The sequence below is a fragment of the Fundulus heteroclitus genome, chromosome 2 (assembly GCF_011125445.2).
Source record: "Fundulus heteroclitus isolate FHET01 chromosome 2, MU-UCD_Fhet_4.1, whole genome shotgun sequence".
NCBI classification, from domain to species: domain Eukaryota; kingdom Metazoa; phylum Chordata; class Actinopteri; order Cyprinodontiformes; family Fundulidae; genus Fundulus; species Fundulus heteroclitus.
In genome coordinates this window covers 15,905,220-15,926,332 of record NC_046362.1, presented here as the reverse complement: position 1 = coordinate 15,926,332, position 21,113 = coordinate 15,905,220, and the positions used below count along the sequence as shown (strand labels likewise).

Here is a 21,113-nt window from a genome sequence, read left to right as displayed (position 1 = left end):
AAACTCTTCTATATTCCCTTTTCATATATAAATACTACGGTTCATTAAATTAAACGAGAGGGGGGCAAAAAGCTGTTTAGTTGGGGTGATTTATATTGTAGAAAACATCTGCTCGGATATCATCATCATGACTTCAGTTCCAGGTATGGCCAGCAGGGGGAGCGCTGCGCCTAGCCCTGCCATGCTGTCCGGAAGACCACTGTAAATATTGTCGTGACGTTTATCCACCTCCCATCAGCTGCTGTGCCCCTGGAGCTTAAGACAGCAGTGTTTTTTTTCTCTCTCTCTCTCTCTCTTTCTCTCTCTCCACCTTTAGATATCCAGTTTGATTCCGCATTTTTTTTGTTTCTCCCATTATCGGCATCTCTGTGTCTGTATTCCGTCCCGCTTCCTTCTTGTAGGTAGCATGCAGAAAAGAAAGAAGCCAGAGCCGATCCAGCTCAACCCGATTCCTGATGGCAACACTATCAACGGAACAGGGGCCTCAGAGTGAGTGTCCATCATTAATCTACTGCTCGTATTCAGATTCTAAGCTATGACCTAATTATGGGAGATTCGGGACAGCAGCGAGGTGTGTGTGTGTTTGTGTGTGTGCGCGCGCGTGAATAAACTCCAACGTGAGACGCTACACCAGGTGTGTGCGCGCGGTTCAATCTGACGTTATTGATCTATCCTGCGCCTCCAGCTATGATTAGTGTGGTCATCAATTAATATATTGTTTTAATATATTTTAAATGCATAACAGACTAATTTTAACAGCCTTTTTCTTTTGACAGAACGTCCCCATGGCTGTGTTAAGTTGCTCCTATTAATCTGTTTTACACTTTATTGATGTAAGATAAAATAAGATAGGCTTTATTGATCTCACAATGGAGAAATTCACTTGCCACATCGGTTCATACAAGAAGGTGCAGAGTAGGAAAGGTGCATTCAGTTATATACAGTGAATCTTCATAATTACAATGGATCAAAAAGGATACAAAAAAATACAAAAAGAAATCGGAATGGGCATATGATGTTTTATTTACATACATAGTGATCTATATATATATAAAAACATATATACATACTTATGTATATATACCTATACGCCTACATACATACACCTACACGTATATATGTGCATATACATACGTGCATACATTTGTACATACATACATACATACATACATACATACATACATACATACATACATACATACATACATATGTATTGACATATGTTCAGGTGGTGATAGCAGCAAAAGTCACTACTTGAGGATTATTGCACAGGTTGTGGCCCAGTGTATTAATTAGATTATTGAAATCTAATTAATTGATGTATTGATGTATTGATGTGTGTGTTTTAATAAGTGTAAACTAATATTCGGTGAGTTGAACGGCTATGTTTATGAATTTTGAAAACTAGAAGTGATTCTGTTATTGGAGTGTTCATTAAATAGCTTTTTTGTCCTAATTTGCACTTAAAACTTTGTCAGACCTACCAGGGGTCTTTTACATTATGTAATATAAAAAAGCCAAATCCCATCTTCATAGGATGGTAATAAATAGATTATTACATACTATGAATTTGCTGCCAATTAGTTTTTATGAGTAATTTTTGATAAAGAAATTTTTGATAAAGAAACGGTTTTCCTGTCAAATAATCCACATATATATATATATATATATATATATATATATATATATATATATATATATATATATATATATATGTGTGTGTGTGTGTGTTTACATACATACTCATAAACATACATGAACCAAAAACATAATACTCATACTATCATACTACTAATATTAATAATAGCATGATTATAATAATGCCAGTATCATCGTCACAAAAACCAAATAATAGAAGTAAATAATAAATAATAAAATGAAAACTAATTCTACTGTTGCCACTGCTTCCTCCATGGGACGACAACACCAAAAACAATTAAGCTTAAGACAACAGAAACAGCATTAGTGCCCTGTTTGATCGGCACCAGAGCGAAGAGGAGATCATGAACACCTTTTTGATTGTGGTCTGTTTTTCCTACCTTGTTTATGACATGGTTGTAAAAACCAGTCAAAAAAGGACTTGTTTACCGCTTCCTCCAAATACAACTGATCAGAACACCGCTCTCTGTAAACCGTGGCTCTCCACAGCTCATTTGACAGGGCTGTGCAGCGAATGCACTATGCTGAATAATATCTGTTTACAGGGTTAGTCTCTCCACCTGTTCCTTTCTGTCCACCGTTTGCCTAATCATTATAATAATGAAGAAATAAAACAGTTGTGACACAAAACCCAGCTTTATCGCAAGAGGAAATGCTTGTGTCAGTGCGCTTGTGTCATGGATCGAGTGAGATGAGAATTATATAACGTGTTGACTATAGTGAGGGATGCTTCTCCAACGTGTTGTCCAGAGCAGAATATTTTATGCGTTCATCAATAGATCAAGCATCGGAAGGCCATATGTGACCTAAAAGCAAATAATGGACTATAATCTGAGTAGTTCAGTTGAGGCACACTGAAAGCAGCATAGCGTACAAAAGGTAACTGGAAGGAGGTTATTGTTCCAAAACTTCATGTATTTGTTGACCCATAAACAAATATTAGGATTAGCTGTAAATACAGTTTTCTGCGATTGATCAACTGAGAATAAAGTCATACACATTCAGATTCTTCCCTTTATAAGCTGTACCTTGGCTTTAGATGATGACATCCTGTCTGACAAGGATTTTTAACATTCCTGCTGCTGTGGACAAGCTGCAGCACAACGAAGGACAGTTTGTTGGGATAAAGCAACAACCAGGAACCCTGAAAGTGTAGCCTCTTCTCTTGCATAATAGGACTCTAATACACGCCGCAAAATCTCACACCGACAATCTGTTTCAGACCGGTGCTATTTTGTCATGAAAGGACAGCTGTGCAGCTGCCAGCTGTCTTTCATCTCACTATGAGGACAAGAACTACTTTTTGTTTCCAGTCAAGTCATTGTAAATGTTAGACCTGTCATTCTTTACATCACACCTATTTTATTCCCCTTATACGTTAAACCCTTTTTGTGACTCTAGAAAGTGATCAGTTAATATAAGGAGCCTTTATGGGTTCTAGTTTAGGCCAAATGATTACGACTGGCACCAATAACACCTACCTAAACAGTGTTAAGAGATTGATTCAGACCTAACAAACCTCAATTTAGTATGTATTAGAGTATATAGTAATGTGCGTGTACACCTATAATAGCTTACAGATGTCGGAATGTTTAATGAAATGGTTGTAACATTGGGTTGGAGCTTGCAGATCCGGTAAAATATGCTGACTTATACATGTTTTTTTTTTTTTTTCCAGTGGACAGTTGTCTATAGAAACAGACAGATCAAAAGTTGCAGCTTTCAAAATGACAGAACATCACATAATCATACTCCAATGTGATGTTCATAAATATGACATCACCAGTTTGTTCCCCGTGCATGCTCCACCTGTTGCTCGGCTATACCATCACCCATCATTCCAGTCAACATCAGAATAGTAGTAGACCTGTAGTTTTTTTGTTTGTTTTTTCCTTTGGCGATGTATAGTTTTTAATGTAAAAAAAAAAAACATTTCTGCAAATTAGCTATATATTTTCTAATAGACTAAAACTGGAGCACCCAAAAATTCTCTTTACATGCAAACCTGCCAACAATAATAGATGTGTAAGATATGAAAAGCAAATATTTGCTGGTAAATATTTGCTGGGACGCATGATTTACTATTTAATAATCTCATGTAATTCTTAGTTCTGCTTCACACACCTGGTTCTGGTCTCAGCAGACACGTTGAATAAAATACACAAATATGATGGTTCAAATTTGTACATTTCATGGGCAGATCAAAAAAGACATTTAAAAAAATGACTGTGCCCTTGTCTAAAAGTTTTGCTGGACATATAGTATATAATTTTACAGTATTTATTTCTGGCAATAAAATTATAGTAAAAAAAAAAGAAATAGTGTTTTGAATGGAAAATGTAGATGAGTGGCTGCTGACACAAGACAGCAAATGTAATGCACACTGGTGGAGAATGAGCCTAATTCAATGAGGAGCCGCTTCCCTGAAAGCAGACCATTACAGCATGGTGGGAAAAAAAAAGGATTGCCGTTCTGGCCGGCCAGAAGCTTTCAGTGTAAAATGGCTGTCGGTTCCTGCTGCAGCACACTCAGAGACCCACTTTATGTTCAAGCCAAGAATGCAATATTAAAGCAGGGGGGATGATAGCAAATCAAAAGCTGTTTGGAGTAGTGGCAGAGATCTCATGACAGGTATTTGAGTATCTCAGGACTCCCTAGAAGACACACTGCTGTTTTCTAAAGGGAAATTCCTCTGTTCCAAATTAAAGCATGTTCAGTACTGCTCAGAGGATTACACACACATCCCATCAGCGTTATTATCATATTAAAGTGGGGATTTTAATTATCATTTTGAAGCATTTGTGATCAAGGTGGAGTGAAGATACAACGTGCAAAAAATGGATGCAAAAGTTTGAATCTATTGGACATTTTCTCTAATCCATACCAATTCAGAATTCTACATATAAAACATCTAAACATTTGACAACTAGTCTCTTATATTGGTTTGAGTGACCTGTTGTAAGTTGCAGAGAAACTACAGTTTTGTAGCCTTCAGCAAAGCCCTGGCATAATTCTGCCGTGATATTTTTAGCGCTCTTCTTATCAGAAATGAGCTCATTTAAATGCAGTGGTTTCCTGGCACGGTCCTGGATTTTCTTCTTTTTTTTTCCCCTTCTCATCCATATCTCCAGTATAAAGGTTAGAGAAGTTCCAGATTCTTAATGTTAACCTTCTTTATCCATTCCAAAAACACATTTGTACGTTTTGGAATATTGTCTCATTGAAGCGTATAAAAGTTTCACTCCAAACTGTGACTTAAGATGAAAGCAAAATGTGTTAGGAAGATCAGAAGCAATCCAGGAACCACCGAGGCCCAAGTTGATGCAAAAAGTCAATGTTCACCTTGAAATGAGTAAAATAGCATCGCAGACGGAGAGCGTGTGGACCGGGAAAGAAGCCCCTGCTTCTAAATAAATATCTTCAAACCGGATGAGTCCGTTTTTTTCTAGTCAGACGATATTTAGTCACAATGACAAGAATAATGTCTGGGTGAGTCTCAGTGAGGCTTTCAAATCCAAGAACTCTGTGCAAACTGTCAAGCATGACAGTGGTAGAATAATGCTGAGGGTTTGTTTCACTGCCAGTAATACTTTTCTTTGTTTTATCCTGAAATTAGGGCTGAACGATTTTGGAAAATAATCTATTTGCGATTAATTATCTTAATATTGTGATTGTGATTTGATGCGATTATTTTTTTTTCTGTTTAATTTATCATGTCTTTTAAACATATACAAACAACAAATCAATCTGTTTCATCGCTGTGCAGATTAAATGCTAAAAGAGCAACTGCGTTTCAACTCGGAGCAGGAATTATTGTGTTCTGCCTACCATAAATTTCAACCAAAATTGCGATTTGTTTTTGACTTTTCTCTGAATTAACCACAAGCAACAAAATTGGCCTCTAGATAAAGATGTTAGTAAACAAGGACTATTTAAAACAAGAACTTTTAATGTTTTTATTAATCAGAATATTATTCAAGAGAACAGCTTTAAATTGAGTTGGACATCAATCCTTGTTGAACATAAAGTGCAATCAACAAACAAGTCTATGTATTAAACTGATTGACCACTACTTACTGCTATGGTGAGATTTCTGAAAGTTTCTGGTAAAACAGTATGATTATATAAACTCAAAAACAAGTAATAAAATTAGATTATCTCACTGCTGCAACTATTTTCCCTTCCATGTGGAGGCAATCCCACTTTAAACATGTTACCGACACCTAAAGGACGCGTCTGATTCACTGTTACATAGTCAAAAATTGGAGACCTCTGTTTTGATGAAAAACGCAATTTGGAAATTGCGTTTTTTTTTAAATTGCGATTATATTGCAAATGCGATTAATTGTGCAGCCCTACATGAAATCATCAGTTAAATGTTTGAAATTTTGTTGTTTGCACAAAACAAACCCCAAACACACATCCAGAATGGTTTTGGAATGGATAAGGCAGGATAAGATAAGATAAGATAACATGCCTGGAATGGCTCCGTCCTCAGCTCTGAAAATTTAAAGAGCATGCTAAGAAGCCTGGTCTGTGTCTGGAAACCAACCGATTTGAATGAACTCTACGATTTCTAATAAGAAGAGTGGTTTAGCTTCCAGGCAGAATTCGCAAGAAGCTTGTTGATGCTTACAGAAAGCATGTGTATCGCTGGGTTAAATAATTTTGACCCTCTGGAGATAAGGAAAAAAAATCTAATTCTATCTTATAGTTGTTTGATCATTTGTCTCTGAAGAAGAAGAGTTTAAATAAATCAGCAAAAACCCAGAATCATTTGGGATTTCCTGCCAATGATACTCATCTGAACAGAAGTGCATCCCACTTTGTATGAAAATTTGAATAATACCTTTTTCTAAAGAGGAATAAAAAGCCACGTCATCTTATCTACAGACCCCTATGACAACTTGCAGAAAGCTTCTCCTGCTTCGCTTCATGTGCTGCTGGATGTCGTGTGGATGGCAAACGAAAGCCAGCGTTGTGCCAGCTTCCTGCTGAACCTGAAGGTGGCTGGGGGTTGCACCCCACACCTCGTACGCCGTGTGTTTCAGGATCCTACTGCTCTCCGTGTCTCCCCCCGCCTCCTCTGCCTTCAGCTCTTGTCAAACGAACAAACGCCCACACCGCCCACCGCCAGCTGAAACTCCGCACCTCGTCTCCATGGATATTCAGTCCCACGGTCAAAAAATAAAAGCACTTAACCCTCTCTGTGCTGCGTGAGGCTGTGCGGAGAGAAGCGTGCACTTCCCTCCTCCAGCTGCTCTCCAGCCACCCGTGATTTACTTAGTGCAAAGAAACAAAAAGGGAGACAGTTCGTCAGCCCTGAGCTTCGTGAAAAAGCGTCTCATCCCTGCTTCAGGTCCTCTATCGTGCAGGTTAAAAAGCTTTATTTGGGAAAATCGTCATGTTAAAAGGTAAAAGTGGAAGATTTCTGCCCTAGTCAGGGATGAGAATTCACTGTTCTCCTTATTTTACTTTGATTTAAAATAAAAATAAAATTAAAAATGATAGGGATAGTGTTTTTAGGCGATGTAGCTAAAACTCAAAGGTCAGCAGAAGGTCAGTAAATTATATCCCACAATTAATCTATTTATGCATTACACCCAAAAACTTGAATGTATTTTATTCGGATTTAATTTGATAGACCTCTGAACCTGTAACTAACTTTTTGGTAAAATGCTGTACGTGCCAAAAAAACAAAACAAAAAATTAACGCTCCACACAACCCTGAACACGCTGTTCACACATGGTGAAACATGGTGGTGGCAGCACCATGCTTTGGACATGCTTATTTTGTCTAAAACCTTGAAAATACTTTGGGGGAAAAAAGGGAAAAGGGGGGGGGGGGGGAAATAAAAGATAAAAGAAAAAGAGAAAAAAAGGGGGGAAAAAAGAGCAAAAAAAGAGAAAACAATAAAGAAGAAAAAATAAATAAAAATACTTTGTAAGGAGGTAGAATGAATCAATGAATCAATCTGAAAATGCTATCCATTATTACGTTAACAAGCTGCAACACGATGAAGGGCAGTTTGTTGGGATAAAGCAACAACCAGGAACCCTGAAAGTGTAGACTCTCCTCTTGCATAATAGGACTCTAATACAAGCCGCAAAAAAACCAAACGGTAACTTAGATTGAAGTAAGGTGACAAAATGAGTAACATTTAAAGGTGTATGAATACTTTTGTAAGATATTGTATATAAAGTGTTACTATTGGACACTGGTGGCTTTTTCTGACTTCTTGCATGCTGTTTTTACATGTCTAAATACATTTATTTATTTATTTGTTTTTTGTTTTTTTAAGAAAGACTACACAGACTATAAAAACTGTTTGTCCTGTTTACCTAGAACAAACTTGGAGGCTTTGCAGAAAAAGCTGGAGGAGCTGGAGTTGGACGAGCAGCAGCGAAAACGCTTGGAGGCCTTCCTGACACAAAAGCAGAAAGTGGGGGAGCTGAAGGACGATGACTTTGAGAAGATCTGCGAGCTTGGCGCCGGCAACGGAGGCGTCGTTTTTAAAGTCTCCCACCGGCCTTCTGGTCTGATCATGGCCAGGAAGGTGAGCTGCATGTGCAGTGTCAGTGAAAAAGTTATGTTTGCTCGAAAACTGAATTTATTTTCTACGACATGTACAAAACAGTCCTCCAGCTCTAATATTCAAAATAAAAACAACCCTAATAATTCAAGTAAAGTTCTTCTTTTATAGTCTCGGGGCACAGATCCAAAATGTTGAGATTGCTGAAGAAATTTTTTCTCTATTTCAGCACAAAGGAGCATATAATTATCCATTATATCATAGAATATGCATCCGTGGTTGAAAACATTTCTCCTACATGCATTTTGCCCTGTAAACTGGCCGTGTGTGAAAATATAACTAGAAATTGTTTTTGATCCCAAAAGCAAAAAGAAACACGATTTTATCCTTTGCATTAAAGCAACTGCAGCTGAAAAAGAGAAATCATAAAAAGAGAAAAGCATCAGTGCCTCACTTTAAAATCATCAAAATTTGAGTTTCCCTTGCTTGAAGTCGCTGTTTTGACTCTAAAGAAATCAGCGCAGACGATTTCTGTCCTACCGCCGTGTTCTGCTGCGTGTCCTTGGGCATTGTGTGGAAGCAAACACTGCTCTGACCTGTTGCGTAAGAACAGCGCTCGTTTCCTCCGGCACCTTCACGGCGGGCGGGAGCCTCATGCGCACCACTTTGCTAAACTATTTATACCCCTTGAACCTTTTCACATTTTGTGAGATCAAAACAACAGAACTTCGTTGTAACACAAAGCACAGCAGAAAAGGAAACTAAAGCGATCACGACACGTTATTTAACGAGTCAGCACTTTGTAGAACAACCCTTCTGGTGCAGTTACAAGTCCTTTGGGCGAGCTCTACCTGTTCGAAAAGAATGAAATGTTCGCAAAATACCTCAAACTCTGTCCGACTGAACGGAGAGCTTCTGTGAGCAGCAACGTTCACTTCGTCTAACACGTGAATATGCTTTGATCTAGGCCATTTGGTAGTCGCTGGAGGTGCATGTTTCTTTTTGCCACCATTCCTTAAGGGCCAGATGCACTGCAAAAACTAAACTAAAAATAAGTCAAATTTTCTTAAACTGAGTGTATTTGTCCTTGATTTGAGCACGCAAATAAGATGATTTGCCAATGGAATAAGATGTCTGCACTTAAAATAGGAACAACTCATCTCTGTCATCTTATTTCAAGTGCAGTATATCTAATTATCTTATTTTATAGGTCAAAATACTCATTCCATTGGCAGCTCATCTTATTTACCTGCTCAAATCAAGGACAAAGACACTAAATTCAGAAGAAATTTATTTAATTTTAGTTCGGTTTTTGCAGTGCGTGTGGACCACATGGATAATATTTGTCCTGCCAGCAGTTTCTCCCACCTGAGCTGTAGATCTCTGCGGCTCCTCCAGAATTACCAACGTCTCTCTCATCTGCTCCTCTGACCCATGCTCTCCTTACCCTACTTATCAAAGCTTTTGGTATTTTTTTATAAGCAAAACTTAAGCTGTTCGGTGTTACTTGGTCTTTATGAAGCTGCTTGTTTTGCTCTCTAACCAATCTCTGAGACCTTCCCAAAACATCTGTATTTACATGCCTGCGGAACAAGTTCACTACTTAGGGGCATCAGAGAAGAAGGAGCTAAGGACAAATCCGTGACAAACCATTCAAGTGTTTGAAAGTAAATTGAAAACTTTGTTTGGTAACACTTTCCTGCTATGCACTGCTTTGTTTTGGCCTGTCATGTAAAGTCTCACTAAAACAGTTTAATCTGTGTTGGTAATGTGACAAAATTGGAAAAAGTTCACTGGTTTTGGAGACTTTTGCCAGGTACTATATTAGAAGATGCTGTTTTGCAGGACCGTATATCAGGAAAATGTAAAAGATTTTGGAAAGTAAAAAACATTCCCCAAAATATCCAAAAGAAGTTTTGTGTCAACCAGCGCATTTTTGGGGCATCTAACTAAAATGTTGCTTCTCCCCCCCCTGCTGCAGCTGATCCACCTGGAGATTAAGCCAGCCATCAGGAACCAGATCATCCGGGAGCTCCAGGTGCTACACGAGTGTAACTCTCCATACATAGTGGGATTCTATGGTGCTTTTTACAGCGATGGAGAGATCAGCATCTGCATGGAGCACATGGTACACGTTTTTCCACAGACTGACCCTAAACTTCCCTGCTCTTTGATCTCCATGTTTAGCCCCCGTTGAAACAAAAAAGCAATCCGTAATAGATGTGCTTCACACAGTCTCCATTTTTTCTTTTCTTCCCGGCTTCAGGACGGTGGATCTCTGGACCAGTCACTGAAGAAAGCGGGCAAAATCCCAGAGGAGATTCTTGGCAAAGTCAGCATTGCTGTGGGTAGCTCTAACACCTCTCCCACTCATTTTACAAGTTTTGTGTCTATAAAAAACGTTTCCACTAATTTAATGTAGTTTGCAGTACCAAATAACATGATGTGAATGGGCTGACAGTCTGAAGTGTGCTTTACAGGTCATTAAAGGCCTTTCCTACCTGCGTGAGAAGCACAAGATCATGCACAGAGGTTTGTGTTGATTCCGTTTATCATTTTTGTTTCCTGAGCAGAAATGAGGATTATTGCCAATGCAAATTAGAAAAGTAAGATTCTTTTTTTTTTTTTTCAAGCCTAACATGCATTTTGAATGTCATGCCAGCAAAACCTTGAAAGAGATGGAATGAGAGATGTGATTGTGTATAAAATCATTGATCAAAACTACTGAATTTAAAGAGAGAGAAAGCGGCACTGCTTCTTGGAACAGAGTTCCAACACATTCTTTATGTCAAAACTCCTTACTTTCCCAGAATCAAATTTACAGAGTTCTTAATGCATAAGGTAGAAATACAAAGGTTAATAATTAATGTCTGTCCAATATTTCTATACAGGGGTCAGGCTTTCAATATGAAACCTCCTAAACCTATGATGGATGGATGGATGGATGGATGGATGGATGGGTGGATGGATGGAAGGATGGATGGATGGATGGATGGATGGATGGATATGACTCTTGGAAAGCAGGATACGGAATGAATAAAATACTAATATATTTCATATTCTATTTGGTTTTGCCAGACGTGGAATTTTTTTATTAAATGTTTACTTTCAAGACTACGTAGAAATCCTTGAAATTAAAGTGATCCTTTATGCAGAATGTATAAAATAACTATTTGCTTTTTTAAAAAAAAAAAAAAAAAAAGGTTAATTGATGGAAGTTTTGAGAGAAACCAATGAAAATCTAGGGTTTTGATACAGATATGTTCTAATGCTGAGTGTTTTGTTTTTCCTTACTTGTACTTCCAATTAGTCCTGTTTGTTCCATATTTAATTATCAATAATGATAGAATCTTGGTTTATCTTGTAAACCGTGTTTGTTGGCGGCTATCGTTCAGCAGTCGCAGGGGGCTGTTGCAAGTTATGCTCTGAGCAAGCCCAGGCACTAAGAAGAGCTGTGTTTGTTTCATTCTTTTATAAAAACGACAAAACAACATTGCATCACATCACTTTATACAATGACAATTATGTAGCAGAAATGCATTCTGGGCAGTTTTTTTTTTCTCCGTCGTTGACCACTGCGTAACATGGATGGCTCTCTTTCAGATGTCAAGCCTTCTAACATCCTGGTGAATTCCCGCGGGGAGATCAAGCTGTGTGACTTTGGAGTGAGCGGACAGCTCATAGACTCCATGGCAAACTCCTTTGTGGGCACTCGCTCTTACATGTCGGTGAGTTCGGGCTACAAGTAGGGCCAGAAAACATTCCTAAAGCATCTTTCAAGGTGATGTGCAATCGCCGAGCTGTGCCGTAATAACTGATCGAATCTGACGTGTGTTGTGCAGCCAGAGCGTCTGCAGGGCACACACTATTCTGTTCAGTCAGACATCTGGAGCATGGGTCTGTCTCTGGTTGAAATGGCCATCGGGCGCTTCCCTATCCCTCCCCCTGATTCCAAGGAACTGGAGCAGATCTTCGGATTCCCAGTGGGAGGGGAGGCAGCCTCCAGCGAGTCCTCTCCAAAACCATGCCCCCCTGGGCGTATGGGCAGCTGTAAGTGGGACGCGACACTGGCCATGATGTTTCTTTTAATGTTTTTCCAGATCAATTTTAATCTTGACACATGTAATAATTTACCTGCTCAGCCTATGGCTCCAACAGCAGACCACCTATGGCTATATTTGAGCTGCTCGACTATATAGTGAATGAGGTAAGTTTGTCTGCCATACTTAGCGTCATATGAGCACACGTTGTCCATTGTGGTAAAGTTAATTGTTTTATTTTCACCTTTAGCCTCCACCAAAGCTCCCAGGGATATTCAGCACAGAATTCCAGGACTTTGTGAATAAATGGTACGCAAGAGAGATTTTTTTTTACACTTAACTGTAATTAAAATCTGCACACTTCACACATTTTATAATACATTATCTCTTCAGAAATTCATCCTTTTTTATTCATTGCAGCCTGATTAAGAATCCTGCAGAGAGAGCAGACTTAAAGCAGTTGATGGTAAGTACGACTGTGTAAGATTTTCACACTGGTGCGCTAAATGAATTACAAACGGTCAAAAGCGCGTAATAACTATTACAGCAGTTGTGGAGAGTCATCAGTGACAATGTAAACATGTCCTCCATGTATTTAGTAATATAATAGTAATATCATCTTTATTGTCATTGAAACATACATTGAAACATATATTACAACGAAATTTGCTTTCTCTCGGCCCCTGGGGCAGATAGGGACCCCAAATTACCAGGGCTTGCTCTACTCAAACCTTAGAAACCGTGTGGTTTGGTATCTCTAAGTTAAGTAGAATCTTTACTGGTGTCTTTTTGGGCCTGGCAGGGCTCTGTGAAACCTACCTCCATGTCCTAGGGTAAGGATATTTGGTCGAGCTCTTCCAAGAGGGCTGATTTTCACATATGTCGTTCAGGGGGTAAGAATGAGTGGATACTGTGAGCTTGGTGTCCCTGGAGCTTTTCGTCTTGGCATGGCAGGGACAGGAAGGGGCGGAAAAATGGCCAAAAATGAAAATTTGACACCTCTTAACTCGGAGACGTTTGATTTAATCCGGCCCAAATTTGCTGCACAGCTTGGTACCAAGCTACTGTTAATAGCTACGGTCATCGTGTGAAATGGTTTTTGGCACTGTTGTTAAGTCCACTTGTTGTTTTCAAAAGTCGCTTGTAAATTCTATGAGTCGCGTTTTTTTGGGCTCGTTTCTAAGCGTGCAGTCACTTATTTGGGGTCTAATCGACTATAAACACAGCTAAAGAGACCTGCTTCTGCTGTTCACTACAGACAGTGAACGGCCGGTTGATATCCCTCCGCGTACACACATGCTGTATCTCTCTGAAACGAGCCATCTCTAGTGGGAGGACAGAGTGGCTGTTGGAATACACTGCCCCGTTTCTAACATAAAGCCAAAAAAAATCCATCCATCCTCTTCCGCGGTCGGATCGCGGGGGTAGCAGGTTCAGTAGGGAGGCCCAGACGTCCCTCTCTCCAGCCACTTGGGCCAGCTCCTCCGGGGGAATCCCAAGGCGTTCCCAGGCCAGCCGAGAAACATAGTCCCTCCAGCGTATCCTGGGTCTTCCTCTGGGCCTCCTCCCGGTGGGACGTGCCCGGAACACCTCACCAGGGAGGCGTCCAGGAAGCATCCTAACCAGATGCCCGAGGCACCTCAACTGGTTCCTCTCGACGTGGAGGAGCAGCGGCTCTACTCTACTATATAAAGCCTAAATAAACTTCCCTGTTAATTCACGGGTAATTAACTCACCTGTCGAGCAGAAATCAAGTAGCCTCCGCATCCGTTTTTAAATACCCGCTCCCACATGAATTATCTCCACCTGGTAATAATAGCCGATACAGAATCTCGTTTTCTCCTGGGTATTACATCTTTTCTTGGTTACTTTCTCTTCCCTCTAGCTGTGCAAAGAGTGTGGATGGTCCTCCATTTCAACAGAAAACAGTAAACAGAATGATCTACGGTCGTCTTTGCTTGTTTCTACTCCTCTTCCCACGACAGCACGTCTTCATAGGAGACAGATAAGGAAAACGAATATGGCCGACAAGTTTGGCCCCTTTCTGCTGCGAAAATCAGAAATAGCAATGCAACATGGCGCCTCCCAGTGGGTGCACCGACACCTATGTATTTATAAACTACTAGTTCTAAGTTATGAGAACAACAGAATACGTATTTATGAAAGCAGTACTTTATTTTTGCTAATTAACAGGCAAATCAGTTACACACTGTCCCTTTAAACGTCATTTATTTGCAAATCTTTATTCTTCAACATTCCATTTTCAGGTGCATCCTTTTATCAAGCAATCTGAGGCTGAGGAGGTGGACTTTGCCGGCTGGCTTTGCAGCACCATTGGACTCAGTCAACCTGCAACACCGACCCATGGCACCAGCATGTGAGACTGTCCACTGCAAAGCCAAGACTATAAGACCTTCGATTGCTTTTTATTATTGCTAAGTGTTTCCAAAGTAAGCAACGGGTCAAGTAATAACCTTTCAGGCGCATCTCAATAAATTCAAAAATTATGAAAATGTTTATTTTGGTGATTTAAATCAGAAAAGCAATGGAAATGAAACCCAATAAGACTCATTACACACAGAGGAATGTATTTCGTTCCATCAGATTGACTCGTGACACGTCAATCAAGGTCGCAGCCTTGCAGCTCAGAGGCTCAGGCGCGAACGTCACCCATGACGCAGACAGAGGAGTCAGACAGAGATGAAAAAACGGGAGAGAACCGTGGTTGACGGTGTCGATGCTGTGCTGAGGTCCAGTAACACCAGCACTGTGGTTCTTCCAGATGTAAGTGAACACCTCAGTACCGCGGTGAGGATGGGAACCTGACTGGAAGACGTCAAAGCGGCTGTTTGTTTAGGAACCTGCGCAACGTGTTCAATAACCTTACTGATGAATGGAAAAATTTAAATGGCTTCGTAACTTTGAAATTACCAAGGAGGAAACTCCACTGGCAATTTCAAAAGAGATAATCTTGCCTTAAATTTTACAATTGAAGCTTTCTACCAGCTCAGTTACATGATAAAGTGGAAGACTAAACTTCAGACAAAATATGAGACATGAAGAACTAGCACTTCCTGGACCTATAACGTTAATTCGGCATATTAAGGCAGTAAACGTGAATTCATTTTAACCTGGTTGAACTAAACTTGGATGTTGTTCTTTTGAGGTACAGGCATAAGACTGCTGGATTTCAAACTTGGATTCTGCTCCTCTCCTGACCCAGATTGTGATTTCTAAATGAAATAAATTGTACTTTCCCCTGAAGAGAGGACGTTGGACCACTAAGTCAAATCTTTTTTTCTGTAGCCCAGTTAAGACTAGACTTTGTCTGATCCGGCAGTCTTAAAGGGCGAAGATGGCTGTAGGCCATCTGAATGGCGACTCCAGCTGCAGTCCACACCTTGTGAATTTCCTCCAAGCTCTTTCCTACACCTCATTTAGTTTTGCTTTATGAATATGCTTGTCACAATTAGAAATTACCTTTTGGTGGGGTGTCAGTAACTGAGAAAAACCCATTGTGCAGGCCATAGCATGTTATGATGCAATATTTACTTTTAATGAACGTAAAATACCACTTAATGTGTAATGAATCCGGTTTCACTTTAATTGCTGAAGCAAGCTTTCATACTTGCATAACCTTTTGAGATGCTCCTGTACATCAACCGTACGGTTAAATGATACAACTGTTGAGGTCACCCCAGTGGCCTGATTTAAAAGCCATGTTTTTGTAATGATCTATAGTTACCTAAAAATAATGCTGCTAAACCTCTGTGCTCGACATTCCTCTTCAATCGTACATTACTGCATTTTTGCCGGTGTCCAATGTGTCAACAATGGTACGATTAGCCTCTTCCCACAAGATGCTCCAAGTCAGTCCTGTCAGGGAGTGGGGCTCACATCCTACATCAGCAAGCATGGACAATCCTTTCCCAGTGAAAATCATAAAATTATCTTTATCTTGGCTAACATGTATATTTTTGTGAATCTCAATGCTGCGGATGTCCTCATTTATTGTGCATCTCAATTCTTAACCCACCGCAAACTGCTTTGTTGGCTTTTGTGACATGTATCTTGTGAATTAAATAGTTTGAATAACAATTCTGACTCATGATTTTGAAACAAGGATTTATTTCACTGAACTCCAGTCTGTGTAGATTTATGCCTTAGGCTTAGCAGGTGCTTTCTTTGCAGGCCTCTTCTTGGGTTTCAGCATCTTAGCCTTGATCTGTGGAAACAAGATCAAACCAAGTCACCATCAACTGGTTTATAATTTCACTAACAACTTGAGAAAACCCAATAAACAAAGTGCTTACAGTGGGGTCGTGCTTCAAGATGGCGTGACGTCTTGCCGTCTTGGCATAAGGATTCAGTTTGAGCATTATCTTCAAATTCTTCAGAGGATTCTTCTTCAGTACTCTGCGGTTGATCTTCTTGCTGTAATGACAGGAGTAAAGGGTTCACTTGACCGTCTGACAGATGCTACAGATGACTTCTGCACTTTTTGATTTGCTCAGGACTTCCAAAAATAATCAGGGGTCAGAAACACGGACCAGAAGTGGACTATCATCATAGCCAAAACAAGCGTAGAGTGAACAACTACACAGTGAAGGACATACTTAGGTGCACGAAGTGCCTTCTGGATCTCCTCGCTCTTCAGAATCCTGCTCAGATCTGTGTTTGTCATCTTGTGCATTGGGAGCCTGAAAACAAGGAGCACCAATAATAAAGCAAACAACCCCCCAAAAAAAAAACTGTCAGAAGGACAAATTTCATTTTGAACCAACTCAGAACTTCAGCAAATATCACAGATTTCAAAAACACGGACCATGAAGTGGAAGCTCATCACTGAGATTCAACAGACAGACTTCTGTACAGGTGCAAGTCACTAGCTCAGAATATAGAAAGGTCGTTTCAGGAGTTAAATTAAAAAAAGTGAAACTACTTATGGATTCATTACACTGCATCTGTTAATTAGTCATTTCTGAGGATTATAGGTTGCTGCTAATAAAAAACCCAAATGCAGCTTTTCAGAAAGTATTCTCCCATTGGACTAAAGCATTTATTTAGCAATCTCAACTTGCTGAAATGTAGCTCCATATACTGTACATGCACAGCAGTGAATTATAAAAGCACTTTGTCTCATGCAATATTCTAAAAAGTAGGAGCTGAATTTTGTTTAGGCGTTAGCTACAACAATCAGAATTAACCGAAATATCTCCATGTGTAAATAACCTTTAAAGAGTTTCACTTTGTTAATTAAATCCCTGAAACTTTCCCATGATGCTCTATATTATGGAGATGCACCTGTAGGATTGCACGCTCCCTTCATACTCACTTGTAATCGACCTTCAGAGAGGACGGTTTACGCCAGGTGCCGTACAGCTCGTCCAGCTTGCGGAAAGCACTTTCAGTCCAGATGCAGAACCGGCCAACGTGACCACCAGGAGCGAGCCTCAGTAGGTTCAGCTTGTTCACGTTCTGCAGAGTGATGCCTACAAAACAAACAAAAAAAGTCATATTAACGCCATGAAAAATGTGGATATGGAATAACACCAAATGGATTAATTTCTACTGTGTATATGTGGATCCAGTATCTGTGGCAAATGCAGTATTAACCCCACCTGGAATATTCCTGAAGGCTTTGGTTAAACCAGCGTCTTGGTTGTAGACGATACACGGCCCTCTGCGCTGGATACGCCTGCGGTTCCTCATTTTGCCCTTACCAGCACGCATGCGCTGAGAGGCATAGACCTAGGAGGAACACATCTATGATAAATAAGCAATTTAAAGCAAAACTCAAAAGCTAAACATTCATGCCAAACCATAACAAGTGTAATAGATCTAGAGATTTTAAGGTATTAAAATACGGCTGATGATGTTCATCAGCTTTAGACCTTTAATGGCACATGAAATGTTAAAACTGGGGTCAATCTTATTTAAATGTGTACAAGTCTGATTAATTCTTCAATGAGTAAGAGCAACAGTTTGAAGATCCAATTTAGCACTTAAAACCAAGAACTGCTGTTTTGGACAATTTACACCCAACAGTCTAGAAACCACACATGTCAAATTCCAGCTAAATTTAGTTTACCTTCTTGATATCATTCCAGGCTTTGAGCTTCTTCAGCAGAAGCACGGCCTCCTTGGTCTTCTTGTAGCCCTCCACTTTGTCTTCCACCACCAGGGGGACCTCTGGGATTTCCTCAATACGGTGTCCTGATTATCAAAGGGTTAATGTGACTGAAGGACATGTAAGCACCAACTGATGAAGCAACTAATGTCTAAACTTGCTCAGAGTTCATCTCTCATCAATACCCTGTGATGGCTTAATGACAGCAGGCAACCGTCACCATCCACAGGATCAGACGCAAATTACACCATCATAGCAAGACGACCTAAAAACTACAGAATTAAAGCTGTTTTTGTTTCTCCTGTGAGCGTTTTATCTGGTAACTCACCCTTGGACATCACAAGTGCAGGGATGGCAGAAGCAGCGAGAGCAGAGCAGATGGCATAGCGCTTCTGGGGTGTGTTGATCCTGCGGTGCCAACGGCGCCAGGTTTTAGTGGGGGCAAACATGCGACCGCCACGGCACATCTAGGCCCGAGTCAAGGATCGTCTGCCTCTAAAGCGGCAAATATTTACCCGCCTGATACCTGCTCAGACTCAATGTTCAGCAGCCATCTGTTCCAGCATATGACAGTAGGCATTCTGTCACTGGTCACAGAGTCAGACGCAAATTACACCATCACAGCAAGTCCCCGATTTAGCTGCCAAACGCATGTAGATGAAGAACATGCTCATTTATAAACAAGGATACGTTTCCAAAAGCACCCTGGCCAGAGCGGTGAGTACCGCCGCCTCTCACACGAGGGATACGGGCCACAGCTCTCCCGGTTCCCCAGGACTCAGCGCTGGTCTGGTGGCCTGAAAGAGTCAATATGAACCAAGTTACGAAACATGGAAGCCGTTGTCATGTCATGGTGCAAATCACAACAAACCAAATCTTTAGTTTGTTTAATTAAAAAATACGTATATTTTTTGTTGTGATTAGGTAAGAAAAGCAGTGTTTTGTGCCTGCTTTGACAACCTGTTATTTGTTTAGTTATGAGACCCAAAACATCAAGGAGTCATAATGTCAGGTTTCCAAAAGTCTAAATCAGAAGCAAATTAGCAACCAATGGAAAAACTAATTCTTGATACGACTGATATTTCAGTATTTCTATTATTTATCTGTACAACTGATCAAAAATACCATCAAATAACAGATGCACAATGGTAAAAGCACATGTATGTAATGATGTACACAGGCACAAAACAGAAGTGGAAAAAACTAAAAGGCAATGTGTATGGTATGTACGTTTATATTAAACGCGAGTACAAATAGAACTAACTGGGCCATCATCAAACTCACCTGCCAGTTCGCTGACTGCATACGGCTGCCGGTTGTTTTTGCGCATGTTCGTGTGCACAAAATTCACAACGTCAGGGCGAATGGGGGCCCTGAAGACAGCAGGCATAACTACATTTTTGCCTGATGATTCTCCTTTGTCGGAATACACCGATATGAGTGGTCGCGCACAGGCCTGAATGAAAAAGAAATAGAGAAATTTAGAGAAAATCAGTTCACTTAACTATACGTGAAATTGCACAAGTATTTAAACAACCATCGTGTGTGACTAAACCACCTTGCTGTGCGGTCCTACTAGTAAAAGTTAGTTTGCAACAGCAAATTTTTAAGCTTTGAGAATCAATGTTGATAAGTAAATATTACAATAATTTATCGACCTTGCTGTTATAAAACGACAAAGATTCTTCATTCTATTGTTAGTTTTTAATTACATTTACAGAAATGGAAAACTGTTTCATGTATGCTTTTTTTCAAAGCAGGACAAAAGCTGCTCTCCAAAGTGCATTTTCTAGTCTCTAAACAACTCAAAAAAGTGGGATTCAACTCGGTTTTGCTCAGAAAAGAAGATCTAGATTGGTATGCCTGTTTGTTTCATGAGGCTTTCTAATGATGAAATAATGTATAGTTAAGCTTAAACTTCTTGCCAAATAAGGCACTTATAAATCAATTGTTTAGCCAATTGTTGGGTTAATATATTGATTAGGGTAAGAAGTTTTTACACATTTCAATGTAAGCGAGACCTGGGCATATTAACCTCACATTTTAGGGTATTAAAATGTTTTAACCGTCTTACGTTTCAAACCTACAAACAGTGATTTTCCTCGAAAGGTACTGCGATGCAATTTAACAACTTTTTTATGACCCACCTACAAGAAATGCTCCTAAACTACACATTTTAAGTTAGAAATGGCGATGTGGCACTTACTGCGACAATATTCCCCGTACGATTAAACACCAAATGCTTCCCACTATGATTTATCGTCATCTAGGCTATACCCAATTATGTTCACGACGATGAGTGTTAGTATATTTGCAAGCTGTTCATGTGACATCGCAAAATCCTAAAATTACCTCGTACATGCACTAAACACGCTGACGATAATAGTATCCTAAAATGTAGCTGTTTTGTCTACGAAGACAAACTATGGTCGCCGGTATATCAATCAAAATGAGCTGAATGCAACAACCGCCGGTGCCACAGTCAACACGTGTAACTCGGCCGAACCATTAACTGCTCGTCCAAAATGGCTCCTCGTGTTAGCTTACTCGCGACTAGCATGCACCTCGGGGCTCGGATTGATGCAAATAATAGGTTTCCTACGAGACAAACTACCAAATACGTAAAATATAGTTACGACACATGTGTTCTGCACCGTGTATGCGGTATCGTGTCTGTAATCTCTCACCATATTCGAGTTTTTTTTCCGGCTCGCCGGGAACCACGCTCCTCACGGTATGGCGGCCACAGTA

General features: G+C 40.0%; 2 protein-coding genes and 4 non-coding genes across 6 annotated transcripts; 1 reads left to right on the top strand and 5 right to left on the bottom strand.

Annotated features, from left to right (window-relative positions):
* The first annotated feature begins 185 nt into the window (after window positions 1-185).
* Window positions 186-15,150, top strand: map2k1 (mitogen-activated protein kinase kinase 1). Its single transcript, XM_012851296.3, has 11 exons — window positions 186-489; window positions 8,006-8,216; window positions 10,174-10,320; window positions 10,459-10,536; window positions 10,673-10,724; window positions 11,796-11,920; window positions 12,035-12,242; window positions 12,335-12,399; window positions 12,483-12,541; window positions 12,653-12,698; window positions 14,500-15,150. Exons 1-11 carry the CDS (start codon window positions 407-409, stop codon window positions 14,611-14,613), a joined length of 1,188 nt encoding a protein of 395 aa, XP_012706750.2. The 5' UTR covers window positions 186-406; the 3' UTR covers window positions 14,614-15,150.
* A 1,190-nt stretch (window positions 15,151-16,340) lies between these two features.
* Window positions 16,341-21,084, bottom strand: rpl4 (ribosomal protein L4). Its single transcript, XM_012851298.3, has 10 exons — window positions 21,050-21,084; window positions 19,647-19,818; window positions 19,053-19,159; window positions 18,691-18,829; window positions 18,324-18,448; window positions 17,854-17,983; window positions 17,568-17,724; window positions 16,849-16,932; window positions 16,546-16,666; window positions 16,341-16,457 (listed from the first exon to the last, which is right to left on the bottom strand). Exons 1-10 carry the CDS (start codon window positions 21,050-21,052, stop codon window positions 16,389-16,391), a joined length of 1,107 nt encoding a protein of 368 aa, XP_012706752.2. The 5' UTR covers window positions 21,053-21,084; the 3' UTR covers window positions 16,341-16,388.
* Window positions 16,739-16,807, bottom strand: LOC118557335. Its single transcript, XR_004927813.1, has one exon. It is a non-coding gene; the product is annotated as a small nucleolar RNA SNORD18 (small nucleolar RNA).
* LOC118557333 lies at window positions 17,013-17,083 on the bottom strand. Its single transcript, XR_004927811.1, has one exon. It is a non-coding gene; the product is annotated as a small nucleolar RNA SNORD18 (small nucleolar RNA).
* On the bottom strand, window positions 18,521-18,620 carry LOC118557336. The gene has a single exon (XR_004927814.1). It is a non-coding gene; the product is annotated as a small nucleolar RNA SNORD16 (small nucleolar RNA).
* LOC118557341 lies at window positions 18,890-18,988 on the bottom strand. Its single transcript, XR_004927819.1, has one exon. It is a non-coding gene; the product is annotated as a small nucleolar RNA SNORD16 (small nucleolar RNA).
* Window positions 21,085-21,113: the final 29 nt, after the last annotated feature.

Coding starts and splice junctions, on each gene's coding strand:
- map2k1 (XM_012851296.3), top strand. CDS start 407: ATGCAGAAAAGAAAGAAGCCAGAGCCGATCCAGCTCAACCCGATTCCT. Junction 11,921..12,034: donor GCACTCGCTCTTACATGTCG/GTGAGTTCGGGC, acceptor TGTGTTGTGCAG/CCAGAGCGTCTGCAGGGCAC. Junction 12,243..12,334: donor CCCTGGGCGTATGGGCAGCT/GTAAGTGGGACG, acceptor TTACCTGCTCAG/CCTATGGCTCCAACAGCAGA.
- rpl4 (XM_012851298.3), bottom strand. Junction 19,160..19,646: donor TGCAGTCAGCGAACTGGCAG/GTGAGTTTGATG, acceptor TGACTCTTTCAG/GCCACCAGACCAGCGCTGAG. Junction 17,725..17,853: donor AGCCTTCAGGAATATTCCAG/GTGGGGTTAATA, acceptor TTTGTTTTGTAG/GCATCACTCTGCAGAACGTG.